Source organism: Rhea pennata, chromosome 1 (genome assembly GCF_028389875.1).
Source record: "Rhea pennata isolate bPtePen1 chromosome 1, bPtePen1.pri, whole genome shotgun sequence".
NCBI lineage: Eukaryota > Metazoa > Chordata > Aves > Rheiformes > Rheidae > Rhea > Rhea pennata.
The window spans coordinates 171,274,313-171,286,351 of NC_084663.1; the positions used below are offsets into that span (position 1 = coordinate 171,274,313).

The window sequence follows — 12,039 nt, forward strand, 5'->3', positions numbered from 1 at the left end:
GCTGGCATGTATGTTCGTGTATGATAGCCTTTGCGAGGTATAAGAATATGATAGACATGCCTCTGTAAAACCTTTCTAAGTTGAATATTCAGCTCTCCTAAACAGTAATAATGTCTGAGATTTGTCAGCTCAATTGACCAAGTATTTGACTATCAGTGCCAAATCCAAAGATAGCGTTCTATTCCAGTGACACTTGCAACAGTGGGAGTATCTGGGAGTGTCATGAGTTGGTATACTGTTTGGGTCAAAGTAACATGCCCTGCCACAAAGAATAGTAGCAGGAGTATGTCATCTTGGTGGTACAAGAAGTAATTAGTGCTGCTTGAGTTCAATTCCTAAATATAATAATAAATTATAATCTCACAGAAACTCCTAGAAAATAACTTTACCTAGGTTGTTCAGTGGCACTTAAATAGTAAGACATTTCCATGGATGTGACATTTTTGGGTGTATCTATATGTACAGCATCATGCTCTGATGTGTCCTTACTTTTTTTTGTTGTTGTCTGTCATGGCTGTTTTACTATCATTTATTCATTGTGGGTTTTATCTATTTGCAAAAATTTTAGTTTTCCTTTTTCTGTGTCATCTCTCTCAGCAGGTTTCTTATCTTTTCTAGCCTCAGCTCTTCCTGTCCTCCTCAAACAAATTACTTTAAAAGGAACAGCAAAATCTAAGACTGATTAGTAGCTTGTAAAGGACATTAGGACATTCTTCTCAAGAATTAGTCTTATATTTAGTTCTAACACATGATCATTCTTTGGAAAGATTCATTCTTTCCAATGTGCATATTACCTGACTGCTTTCACCATTATTTATTTCATTTAAAAACCCTTCCTGACATTTCAAGTACTACATTGAAATGTCCACTACAATTAAGCTTAGAATATGCATGTGTTCCATTCAGGGTAATCCTTCAGTCTGTAGTTACAGCTGTTGCTTAAATGATGCCTTAATTTTTGCTATGTATATATATGGCTACAACTCTGATCCAAAGAGGATTTTAGTTTTTTCTTATAAGACGTATATTTTGTTCCTGTGTATTTCAGGGAACTGCCTGAACTTTCTTAATGTGATTTTGGTTCTCCCAAACATAAAACCGCTGTTCAAATGCAGGAAGGTATTCAGGTCTGCTTTCTCTCATACTGTATGCTCTGCTTCTTCCAAAGTCATATTTTTTGTATTTTTCACTTTTCTTAGAGTAATAGAGTAAATATTTTACTTACTCCCTGAATGTTTCTTGTAGTTTGCCAGCTTAGTCCATTACGATATCATTTTATTTTCTTGTCAGAATTTGTAATGTAAGATACAAATGTGCTTGGATCACTGAAATCCACACTTGCCCTAAGTTTGACAGTAAGAAGGAAAGAAATATGTCTTAGGTCGTTAACGTTAACCACATCTCTGCAAATTAATCCACTAGTTACTCTAGAACATGCTGAAATATGATGTGCCTGGAATAAGTTCAGTCTTGATGTCCTTGCATACAGTGATCCACTAGCCTCGTGACTATGGCATTCTTAGAAATATGAGACACTGAAGGAGTGACCAGTTGAAATTCACTCTGACTCATATACTCAGTTTGAACCAAGGGTTTTTATTTCTTAAAATGTGGGAACAAGATGGCTGTGACTTTTTTTTCCTCTCTTCACATCTCAGGCACACTATAATGTATTTAAACAGTCTGCACAAAATAGAACATCTTTAGCAAGAAAATGAGAGAAAAATCACCACCACAACCTCTCATTTAAGGTGACTAGAAGACTTTCTGGCAAGTGGAAGATGTGGTTTAGAACATGGAAAATCTGTTTTCAAATCCATCCATAGTAAGCATCAACATTAAACTAATCTTATGGAGCTAGACTAGTTTCTTTGAGTGTTGCTACAAATGCCTGGAAAATAAAAAATTATTTTGGGGTTGAAAATATACTTTTCTTTTTTCATGGAAAAGGGATAATTTTAAAGTTATCCCCACCTAATGTGAATGGATTCCTCTCTTGCACAGCTGCTGAGCTACAAAATTACATAGCCTTATTTTGACTTACTTATGTGTGTCTGTGCATGTGTTGGAGAGAGGTGGGAGAAAAATTCTATCAACTTCACTCACTACTTGGTCTCCTGATTGGGCTGGAAAATAACCAAAAATGAGTCTAGCTAACAGAATTCAGTCACCAAGTACCAGAATAGCTTTTTTCTTAACCTTACATTAAACTATCACTTCTGTGAAGTAATTCATCCAAATACAGAACACAGTGCCTAAGCTCTATGGCAAAACCCTGCGCTGGTAAAGTACTCACCTGTAAACTGATACACCTGCTGTAAAACGAGTGAGTGATGAAAATGGTGTTGTTCTCCTCCCCCACCTTTGAATCAATATACCATGCCTAAAAGTACCTTTAGCAAACTGACAATTTATAGTCTTTTCTCTCTAAGGTAATAGTCAGTGTTATTTTCAAGTAGCAGCTTTAAGTGTATTTCTCTTTTGTTTGTTTGTTTGATATTAAGGTAACATCACCTGGTTGTGCTGTTAGAAAAGCAAGTGTGTGTGTTGGCATAGATATGACCATTCCCTGTATGCAGGAAAGTGTTCTGTCTAGTTTGGGTTTATATGCTATCTAAGCAGAGAGGTCTGTTTGAACACCAAAGAAGGCAGTATTTGAAGGAGTAGTGGGGGGAAATAGACATAACACTTCATGGGCATACTCTTGAGTGTCAGAGTTAATTTTTGGATTCTATGGACTTGGAGGAGGCGTGTTTTTTAGGTCTTCTGTTTGTTGCCTAATAAGCCACACAAGTTAATTTGACTATATTACCTAGGAGCTACTTCCCAATAGAGAAAAGTTTCCTTCAGTGGACCTAAACTCACTGTAAACAGACAGAGGTAAACAAAGAGAAGTCAGATCACAAGTCCAGGCTATGAAGTTGATGTATGTTGTACAACTTCACCGAGACTTTCCTGGCATGCTTTGACAGATTATGCACCGCACTGCTTATGAGAACATCTACAGTTTTTTCCCTCATTTTCCAACTAAAGCAGAAAATCCTGAGAATCTGTCCACAGCAGATGCTACACAACATTAATGGTTCAAGGATTCTGCATTTATAGATGTCAAACCATGTTAAGTCATAAGATCTGAGACTCCAGAGTCTTCAGAAATGGTGTCTCCATGTAAATCATGCTACAGCTCTAAGGAAAAGCAAATAAAGGAAAAGAAGGCTTAAATATAAGGTACAAAAATAACAGAATTTGGATTAATCTACACTGAACAGTATAGAGAACATCTGAGGGAAAATGCTTTAAAGCAAAGCACTCAAAACTGTCAAAGGCATAGCCTCTGATGCTTCTAAATATAGGTAAGTGAGCAAAAACATTCACAGAACAAGAACTTTGGGGAGAAAAGATGTGAAGTAAATGGAATCCTCATTTTGCATTGGAGGAATGGGACCGAGAAGCGGCAAAGATTGACGAAGCCAGATTCATTCCATGTCCCATTAAGTCAGTAATAAGCCTCCAGAACAAAGCTCCAGTTCCCAATATAATATTGTAGCATAAACACGTTACTAAAGCATATAATAAACTACAGTACCTCATAGTAGAATTAGCAAAATCCATATATTTGGATGCATTTAGCATGGTAATCTGTAGAAATAGAGAACATCCATAATGGCTGAGTAGGCTTTGGATAAATGCTTTGAAATGTGTTAAAAAATAATCTGAATAAGTAGTTGTGGGCTGCCTACTTGACTTTTCATTTAATTGTTTATAATTTGCTCCCAGAAGTATCATGCATTGTCCTCGTTCTAGGGACCATTTGAAATGTGTTAGCCCAGGGTGCTATACCAAGTGGGATAAAAGTAACAAACGCTCCTATGGATGTGGGAATTTCTCTTTGTCTGGTTTACTGATGTAATTAGTAAGAAAATCATCTGTCAAAAGACTAATGCAGTAGTCTTTCGTAGTTATAAGTTCATGGGGCACATTCATGAGCACTGACAGTGAGCAGGACAGGCTATCAGACTCTGATTCCGAAGGACTCCTGAACAATCTGTTCTTCTAAAACTAAGGTACCAAGTGAACTGCTAGAAACACCACCTCGAAGCAAAAGAGAGAAACTGATTGGAAGAGCATTTCATTCTGCAACAGCAAGTAGGAGATGATAGCAAAAAAGGAAGAGTTGATTACTGTCAGAAGTAAGATACATTCTGGTCACAAAGCACTTAATGGCTGCTTTCATTTGAGTGAGGTCATGTTTTGATGGTACAATAAATTCATCTTTCAAGTATCTACCGCTGGATCAAAAACCCTGCAGCTACATAGGCTAATCTGATGCAAACCAATTCTCCAGAACTACCCTACTACTTGTTTTAAACAAATAAGAACCTTAATCATTTTATCCCAGCTGAAGAAGTATTGGTAATACGAGATGTGGGATGACTGATCCAGATGAAACATGTATTGTTGAATGCATTTACATTGCATGAATCTAATATTATCCAAATAAGTCTCTGAGAAAGAACATGAAACGAGTACTGCACTTCATGTTAAAAAAAAAGAGGAAGGGGAGGGGGAAAAAAAGAGGGGAAAGTGTGTTCCTCATTGCAAGAAGTATGTTCCTCATTGGAAGAACAAAAAAGTGAAAATATTGCTGGGTTCCAGAACATGTTGTGGAACATCTCACTAGTTGTCAACCATTTTGTATTTCAAGTGAATGGAAAAGAGCTTGGAAATGTATGTATGGATGATATGGAGACGGATGACAGATGATCCAGAGCTATTCTTGTTTGGCAAATCCCAGGTGTGTTGTCAAACGTTGCACATCATAGGCTGAAACTTACAGAAGGAGAACTATACTCTATCCTGTAGATACTTAACAAGACTCCCCCCCACAAGCAAAAAGACTTACGATTAAAAACATTTGCAAAGCAGCTTGCAAAGAATAATCTTTGCCACAGTGTGTGCAGCTCTGTACAACACAAGCCCAGACAACTTCCAGAGTTTGGAGCAATATGCAAGAATTGCAATAAATTGCATCACTTCATAAAAGTTTGCTAGAGCTTTGCTTTTATGGTGCTTTAAGATAGATACAACAGCATTAGTGCAGAAGCAGCAGTCTGAGAGAACAACGCTACAAGCAGAAGATAGACCATCTGACAGCCACTGTGCATTTGGTGAGGGATGAATTACTACTTGGATATAAAAGAGGCAGCAGCTACAAGAAGACCCAAAAATCAGCTGAAAGTTTTTTCCTGGTTCTTGCCTATACAAATGATTTTAGGTATTTGCTAAAAGAGGAGTTAGAAAGACATTCAGAGAGTAGTTTTTTCTTCAGTTATGGCACCAATCTGACTGTCTTTCTGCTACCTGGACCTTTGAAAGAACTTGTATCAATTTATTTATCTTTGACATTCCCAGTTCTCTGTAAAGAATACTTGAAATTCGTCAGGAATGTGTAACCATCGGTGAGTTATACGCAAGCTCAAAAAATGACATGTATAATTCACTTGTATTTGCCATTATGCAGGAAGAAAGCATTGGAAAAAATATTTCTCTGTATTCAGCATCAGCAGCTTTCCAAGCTTTTAATGTCCCCTTGAAAAGAGAAAGTATGACAGTGTACATCTTCTATGGGCGGTAGTTTTCTGCAGACTGCAATCCAGACAAAAAACATGCAGACATGCAGACAAAAAACAAAAACAAAAAATACTGTTTTAAAAAGTGTGCTGTCATATGAAGTACAGCTGAAGTTTTCAGCTCAGTACTGCTCAGTACTGCAGCAGAAGATGTGGCCAATAGCTTCTAGCAGCAATGAGGGGGTAGAGACAAAGTTGCAGGGCTAAGATCAAAACAGATGGGAAGCGAAATGTAAGATGGAAGGAAGGCAAGAAGGAGGTCTAGAAGAAAGAATAGAGGAAGATACAGCGTAAAATCGGTTACTGTGACGCCTCCCTTATCCTTTAAATGTATGTATTTTGGAGCCAGTGAAGACAGTTTAAGGAAACTGAAGCCTAATGTAGCAATTGAATTTAGTGAACTTTTATTGTTGTGTTCTACAAGAAAGAAAAGGAATATTGTTCCTTGAAGAGATCCCGGGCAGCTACCGGCAGAACACAGGCACTGGTTGCACGGTGTTGGTAAAGCTGAGCTCTGCTCCTGCAGTTAGGCATGCCAATGCCAACTTTCTTGGCAGCTCTGGCATGGGGCCTGGTGGCGATTTAGCCAGGCCGCGAGGGCCATCGCTGCCGAAACTGGGAGCTTGTGCGTCTTGCCCAAACACCGCACGATGCCCAAATGAAGTGAGACTCTCTTTAACAGTGAGGGGTGAAAGCCAGGTGTGAGGAGGCCCCTCAGGCTGTGAAATGAACCCCCAGCCGAGGTGAGCGCGGGGACCTTCCCTGGTAATGTGAGGTACACCGCAGCCTCAGCGACAGGCACAGGAGCTCCCTGACGCGCCGGGGGCCGCCGCGGCTGGGAGCGCTAACGGCCACGGGGGTTGGGGGGGGGCTAACGGCCGACGCGGGGGGCTGGCCGGGAGGGGGGGGGCGGCGCGCGCCGGCCAGAGCCCGCGCAGCAGGTGCCACCGCCCGCCCGGGCGTCCCCGGATTTCCCGGGGGCGGCGTCGCGCGGCGCATGCGCCCGGCGCCCCGCCTGGCACACGGCGGGAGGCGGGGCGGCGGCGCTGAGGAGAAACTCCGGAGGGGAAGCGGCAGCCGCCGGCCTCCGCCCCCTGCAGCGGGAGGAGGAAGCGAGCGGCCGGGCCGCCCTCCCCTATTCCCTCCCCCCCGCTTCCCCGGCCCGCCGACGCGCGGTCCGGCCCGGTGCTCGGCGCGCCCGCCGGCGGGAGGGAGCCGCGGCCGGCTGTGCGCCCAGGGCGGGCGGGCAGCCGGGGCCCCGAGCCGGCGCTGCGGGGAAAGGAGGGGTGTTCCCGTCCCCCCGGCTCCGGCCCGGGTGGATGCGCAGCCTCAGGGGCGGCGGCGGCTTTTGCGGCCTCTCCATGGCTGGGCCGCGGCGGTGAAGGCAGCGGGAGCCGCCTTGCGTCCGCGCCTCGCCGGGAGGCAGCGCAGCCACCAGGGGGCGGGCGGGGAGGGGGATGAGCGCCGCAGCCGCCGCCTCTGCGGGAGCCGCCGTCGCCGCCTGCACCGGGGCCGAGGGCGGCTTCTTCTTCTTCTCCAGTGGCTCTGGTGCGGCGGGGCCCATGGGGCCTGACGAGGGCTGTGCCGGCGGGCTTGGAGCCCTGCCCGGAGCCCTGGCGCCCCCGTCGCTGGGCTGCCGGGGCCGCTACCAGCTGCTGCTTTCGGGGAAGGCCCTGGCCGACAGATACCGGAAGATATACACGGCGGCGCTGAGCGACCGGGAGCTGGGGAGTCATCCGGGCAGGTAACGTGCGCCGATCTCCCACACGGGCGAGACAGATGCTGCCGCGGTCGTTCCCACCGCGGGCAGGGAGAGGCCTTTGCCCCCCCCCCCCTCCTCTCCCCCCCGCCCCGGTGCCTCCCCCGGCCTCTGCCCTTCCTTGTCCTCCTCCGCCTCGCCGTGAGGCAGCGCCGCTGCCCCTGCGGTCTGTGCCGGGTAGCCGCAGGGTGGAAGGGGGGCATGTGTTGTAACCCCGCTGCTGTCCGGGTGCCACCGAGGCCCTGCCACTAGTTTGGCCGGCAGTAGCGTGCAGATGGCGCTGCCACCCCCCTGAGGTCAGTGAAGCAGTTACCTGTGCTGGCGTCCCCTCCCCCACCGCAGAGACTTGGGGCTAGATCACGCCCTTTTCGTGAAAGATAACCGTGTAAACTCCGCTCCTCCCATCCTTCTGCGGCCACCGAAGGCCACCGAATTCATTTCCTCATAGTTTCCAGATTGAAACCTGGGTAAACAACTAGCCCTTCGGACAGGCCTCGAGTGTCACTCCTGTCAGGGTCTGGCATGCTAGGTCTTATTCTTGTATTTTCTGTTGAGGCATTCTGCTGCCTCCTTTGCACAGCCGCCGCATGTCCTACTAGCGGGGTCGTCTGTTTTGCCTTATGTCAGCCCCTAGCCACCTCGCCTTATTCCTTGTGCTGATCTCTTCCTCTGCCACCTTGTAGGCAGCCTGAGTACCCTCCAGCCTGCACCTCGCGCTGCCCTGTGTCTGGAGAGAGGCCGCGTCCCACCCGGGGGGGAGGGTGTGCCTTCCCCGGACCCCAGGCACATGGTGCACCTCGGGACTGCCTTTCTCACAGGCAAGCTGCCCGTTTTCACGCCCCTCCATCCTCGGGCCGCAGCCGGACCTGCCCCCCACCCCCCGGCCCCGCGGGCGCTTTTCATCGGCGGCGCCTCACTGCCCTCCCCCCAGCGTGGGCGCGCGCGGCCGTGACACGCTGGCGCTCCCAGCGCAGCCCCAGCTAGGAGGCTGGTGGGGGGGGGGGGGGGGAGCAGCGGTACCGCCGCCGGAGGGGATGGGAGGAGGCTGCCGCAGGGCGACGGCGGTGGCGCGGCGGGCGGAGGCGATAAAGGGCTCCCGGCACGTGCGGCTGGGCGGGGCGGGCGCGCCCTTCCCCTGCCCTCCCTTCCCCCCGCGCGCGCAGCCGAGGCGGCAGCCGTTGCGCGCGCGCGCGCGCTGCGCGGCAGGCCGTTACCCCGCGGCGCGGGCCGCGCCTCCCCCGAGGCGGTGCTCGCGGGCCCGGGCGGCCGCCGCCGCCGGCGTGGCGGGGGTCGGCGCGGGAGGGGGCCTGCCGGCCGCGCGCATGGCGGGGTGAGGGGCTCGCAGCGGGAGCCCTGTCGCAGCGGCTGCTTTGTGTGTGTGTGGGAGGGGGCGCGGGTGGTGCCGCCTTGAGCCGCTTTGGGCCCGTCTCCCGAGACGTGGTGCCCTGGTGCTCCCTGTTGTTTTCCTCTGGAGGGTGTGGATGACGTGAAAAGAGCGCGTTCCCGTATTTGCATCTTTCACTCCTATTAAGCTGTGATGTGGGTGGCGAACTCGCAGTAAGACTATTAAGTCGTTGTTTGAAGTTTGCAAATAGTTGTAAAGCACTAGGTGTTTGCAGTTTCTTTTTCTTTCTCTCTCCAGTGTGATTTGAACAGCACGGGTTATTTCCTCCACAAAAAGGATGCGTGAGGGAGTAAAATAATGTAAGAACCTAGAAGAAGAAAGTAACTTTCCCTTTTTGCTTTTCACAAGGGCAGGAATTGTGGACTGTTAAAACACTGGCATCTGGCATCTTAGCAGTTACTTGACCCTATTCAAAGTATGGGATAGGGAAATGAAATTTCTTTGATTCAGGACGTGTAAGAGTTTGCTTAATCTAATTAATCCATAGTGCACTGCTCATGCTTTTTCTTTTAAGTGCTCTTTCTCGACTTTGAGTTCTTTATCATTTAATCCTGGTAATGCAAATAGTAAATGAAAAGTAACTTAAGTTTTAATCAACCATGTGGTTGTTCCGAGGTATTTGGACATTTATCTAAATTTTACTGTCTATTTTTTTTTAAAAAAGATGTAGGTTTGAATTTGTATTCTCAGTGTTTTTTGGTTTTAGGATAATTTAACTTGTATCTTTTATACTTACTATTGTAGAAAATACTAGCTTTCAGTGTGTGTGAATCTTGATGTTTCTTTTAATTGACATTCTGAAAACACTTTTAACTTCAAGACAGCATAGATTGCATTCTTCTTGTATCTGTTTCTTACTGAAACATTTTTATGAGAATGTCAATTAAAGAAACTGAAATTCAAAATTACTATATATCTTCATGTTTGAAGGCTAGATTTGGTCATGTCTTGGCTATATTGTGTCATCTTAGAGCAGATCAAAGAAGCCAGGATTCTCTACAGAGGGAAAATAGATTATAGCGCGTAAAGAACAGCTAGTTTATATTAGTGAATACAGCCAATCTGGACTGTAGAACTTCTTTTGAAAGGAGTAGTAGTTAATAATCATGTTGTTGTCCAATGTCTCTTGATCCAATATCTATTGTACCTTACTTATCACAGACGAAGTACTGCTTATGATATCCACTCTTTCTCCAAACCTGTGTCAAAACATTCCACTGAGGTATTAGAGATTTCAGCTACCTGATAGTCTTAAACAGAAATGGTCAAAATGCCAGTAAAAATTCCAAACATACTTTCTCTTTAGAGATGCTTTAGAATAATTTGTGACTACATCTAGTTGTCACAGTAGATAATGTGCACAATCTTCAATTAATCTGACTGATACTATTATAACGTGTGTCTTGATTTGATTTTTATCCATGTGGAAAATTGGGGCCTCTAAAGCTCTTGTTAACAGTGTTTGCGATGCGAAAAATACCTTGAAGCAGCCTAAAAACTAACTAATAAAATTCTTCATGTGTTCAGAGAAAACTTTTTTTGAGGAATGATAGTGTAACTAGCTTGTAGTATGTTGACACAGATTTTTTGCTTCAAGCATGCAAAGTAACATTCCACTCTTACAGTGACATGACCAACGCTTCAGCAAGCATTTTATCGGAAACCTGACCTTAATTTTTATGAAGAACTAGAAAACAGTATCAAAATGCCCATGAATAGACAAGGAAAATTAAACATTGTAGAGATTACTTAGGACCACATGTAAGATTAATTTCACTTTTGCAGGATGTTTATTTGAAAGTAATGAATATCACGTGTTGAATGAGATGCAGTCTTTGGTTTTGAAGCAGAGCTAAGTGCTTTGCATTCCTTACATGGTACAGGCCATGATGTCATGAACACTTTTGTGTCCAAAAGAAACAGTTCCATGTCCGTGCTTGTTCCCCCTGCCATGGTGATCTGATTGTGTATGTAGCCTCTTGCAGTACCAGATTAGAGACCTACTCTGGGATAAAATTAACTCATCAAAAAATGGTTTGTTTTAATCCAGATTAATTCCCCAATCTACCTCACCTTGCAATTTTACCAGTGCTTGTGACAGCATGAGGGGAGAGGTTGCACAGGAATTCAAGCAAAGACAGGGGGGATGACAGAAGCTGCTTTTTCTGTCGCTACTGTCAGCTTAATATTTTTGTGAAAGGAAAGCAGAAAACAGTATGTGGTCTTGTAATGTATAACCATTTTTGGTCATCTGACAACTTTAAGAATATAGTACTATTATCTGTGGAAAACATACTTGTCAAGTCAAGAGTGGTTTGAAAGATAAATCTAATTTGAGTATACTTAATTTATAATCTCTGTTTTGTGCCTACTGAAATAAATGAAAATGGCTGTTGCATAATAGCTACTGTAGCCATGAAGGTCTGTAAAACGCTAGTAGGAAGTATGAGCCTGTTTAGAGAGCAAGTAGAACTTCATGTTACTGAAGTATTATCTTTCTCCTGTGCCTGGTGTTGAGTGGATAAAACAGGCAATGAACATTATTTTCACTTCCAATCTGTCACTAAAGGTAATGTCATCCTGCTGTGGTCTTCAGAGTCTTAATTTGTTCTTTACATGAAGTTCACTGGAAGTAAGCTATGAATTACTTAAAATGGTTACTATTTAAAAAATATTAATGATTTTGCTGGGTTAGCATTTTGCCCATCCCTTATTTATTAGAATTGCCTCTTTTAATTTAAATTCTTCATGTAAGAAAAAGCTTCTATCTGTTTTCTGGGAAAAAACAAATCCGAAATTGTGAAGTGACTTGCCTTGAGATCAGGGAAAATTCCAGTGATGACTGGAATGTAGGATTTCTGCTGTTGACCTTCTACTTGTTTTTTTTTTTTCCCCAACCATTTTGGCTGAAGAAGAAGCGGCCAGCTTCTTTGTACTTGATGATAAAAGAAACTTTTGAAAGTAGGCCAGCTCATCTGCACTCTTAGTGGTAAATTATGTATCCCTTGGAGCAAACTGACCACTAATTTAGTGTTATGCATTTCCAAATTGACCCTAAATCTTCCCTTTGAAAAATGCAGTTCTGATTTGTCCCTGGAATTTTATTTTTCTTGAGAGTTTCATTGGAGAAGGGCTACTGAAGTAATTTTGCACTGCCAAGATTAAAAAAAAAATGTAGAAACGACATTTAGTATGTTTAGATGTGGGAAATTTATGCCAGTTTTGTTGTTGGTATAGCAGAAAGC

The 12,039-nt window shown here is 44.8% G+C and overlaps 1 protein-coding gene across 16 annotated transcripts in view; it reads left to right on the plus strand.

The window, feature by feature from the left end:
- Positions 1-7,073: 7,073 nt before the first annotated feature.
- The window catches only part of MYCBP2 (MYC binding protein 2), a 212,074-nt gene continuing 207,108 nt past the window's right edge, over positions 7,074-12,039 (plus strand). For 14 of the 16 annotated variants that reach the window (XM_062566861.1, XM_062566863.1, XM_062566864.1 and 11 more), the window contains exon 1: positions 7,074-7,374. In XM_062566861.1, coding sequence (XP_062422845.1) covers positions 7,088-7,374 — 287 coding nt within the window. In that variant the 5' untranslated portion in view covers positions 7,074-7,087. The remainder of the gene's footprint in view (positions 7,375-12,039) is intronic. The other 2 variants (XM_062566875.1, XM_062566876.1) reach the window with 2 other exon arrangements.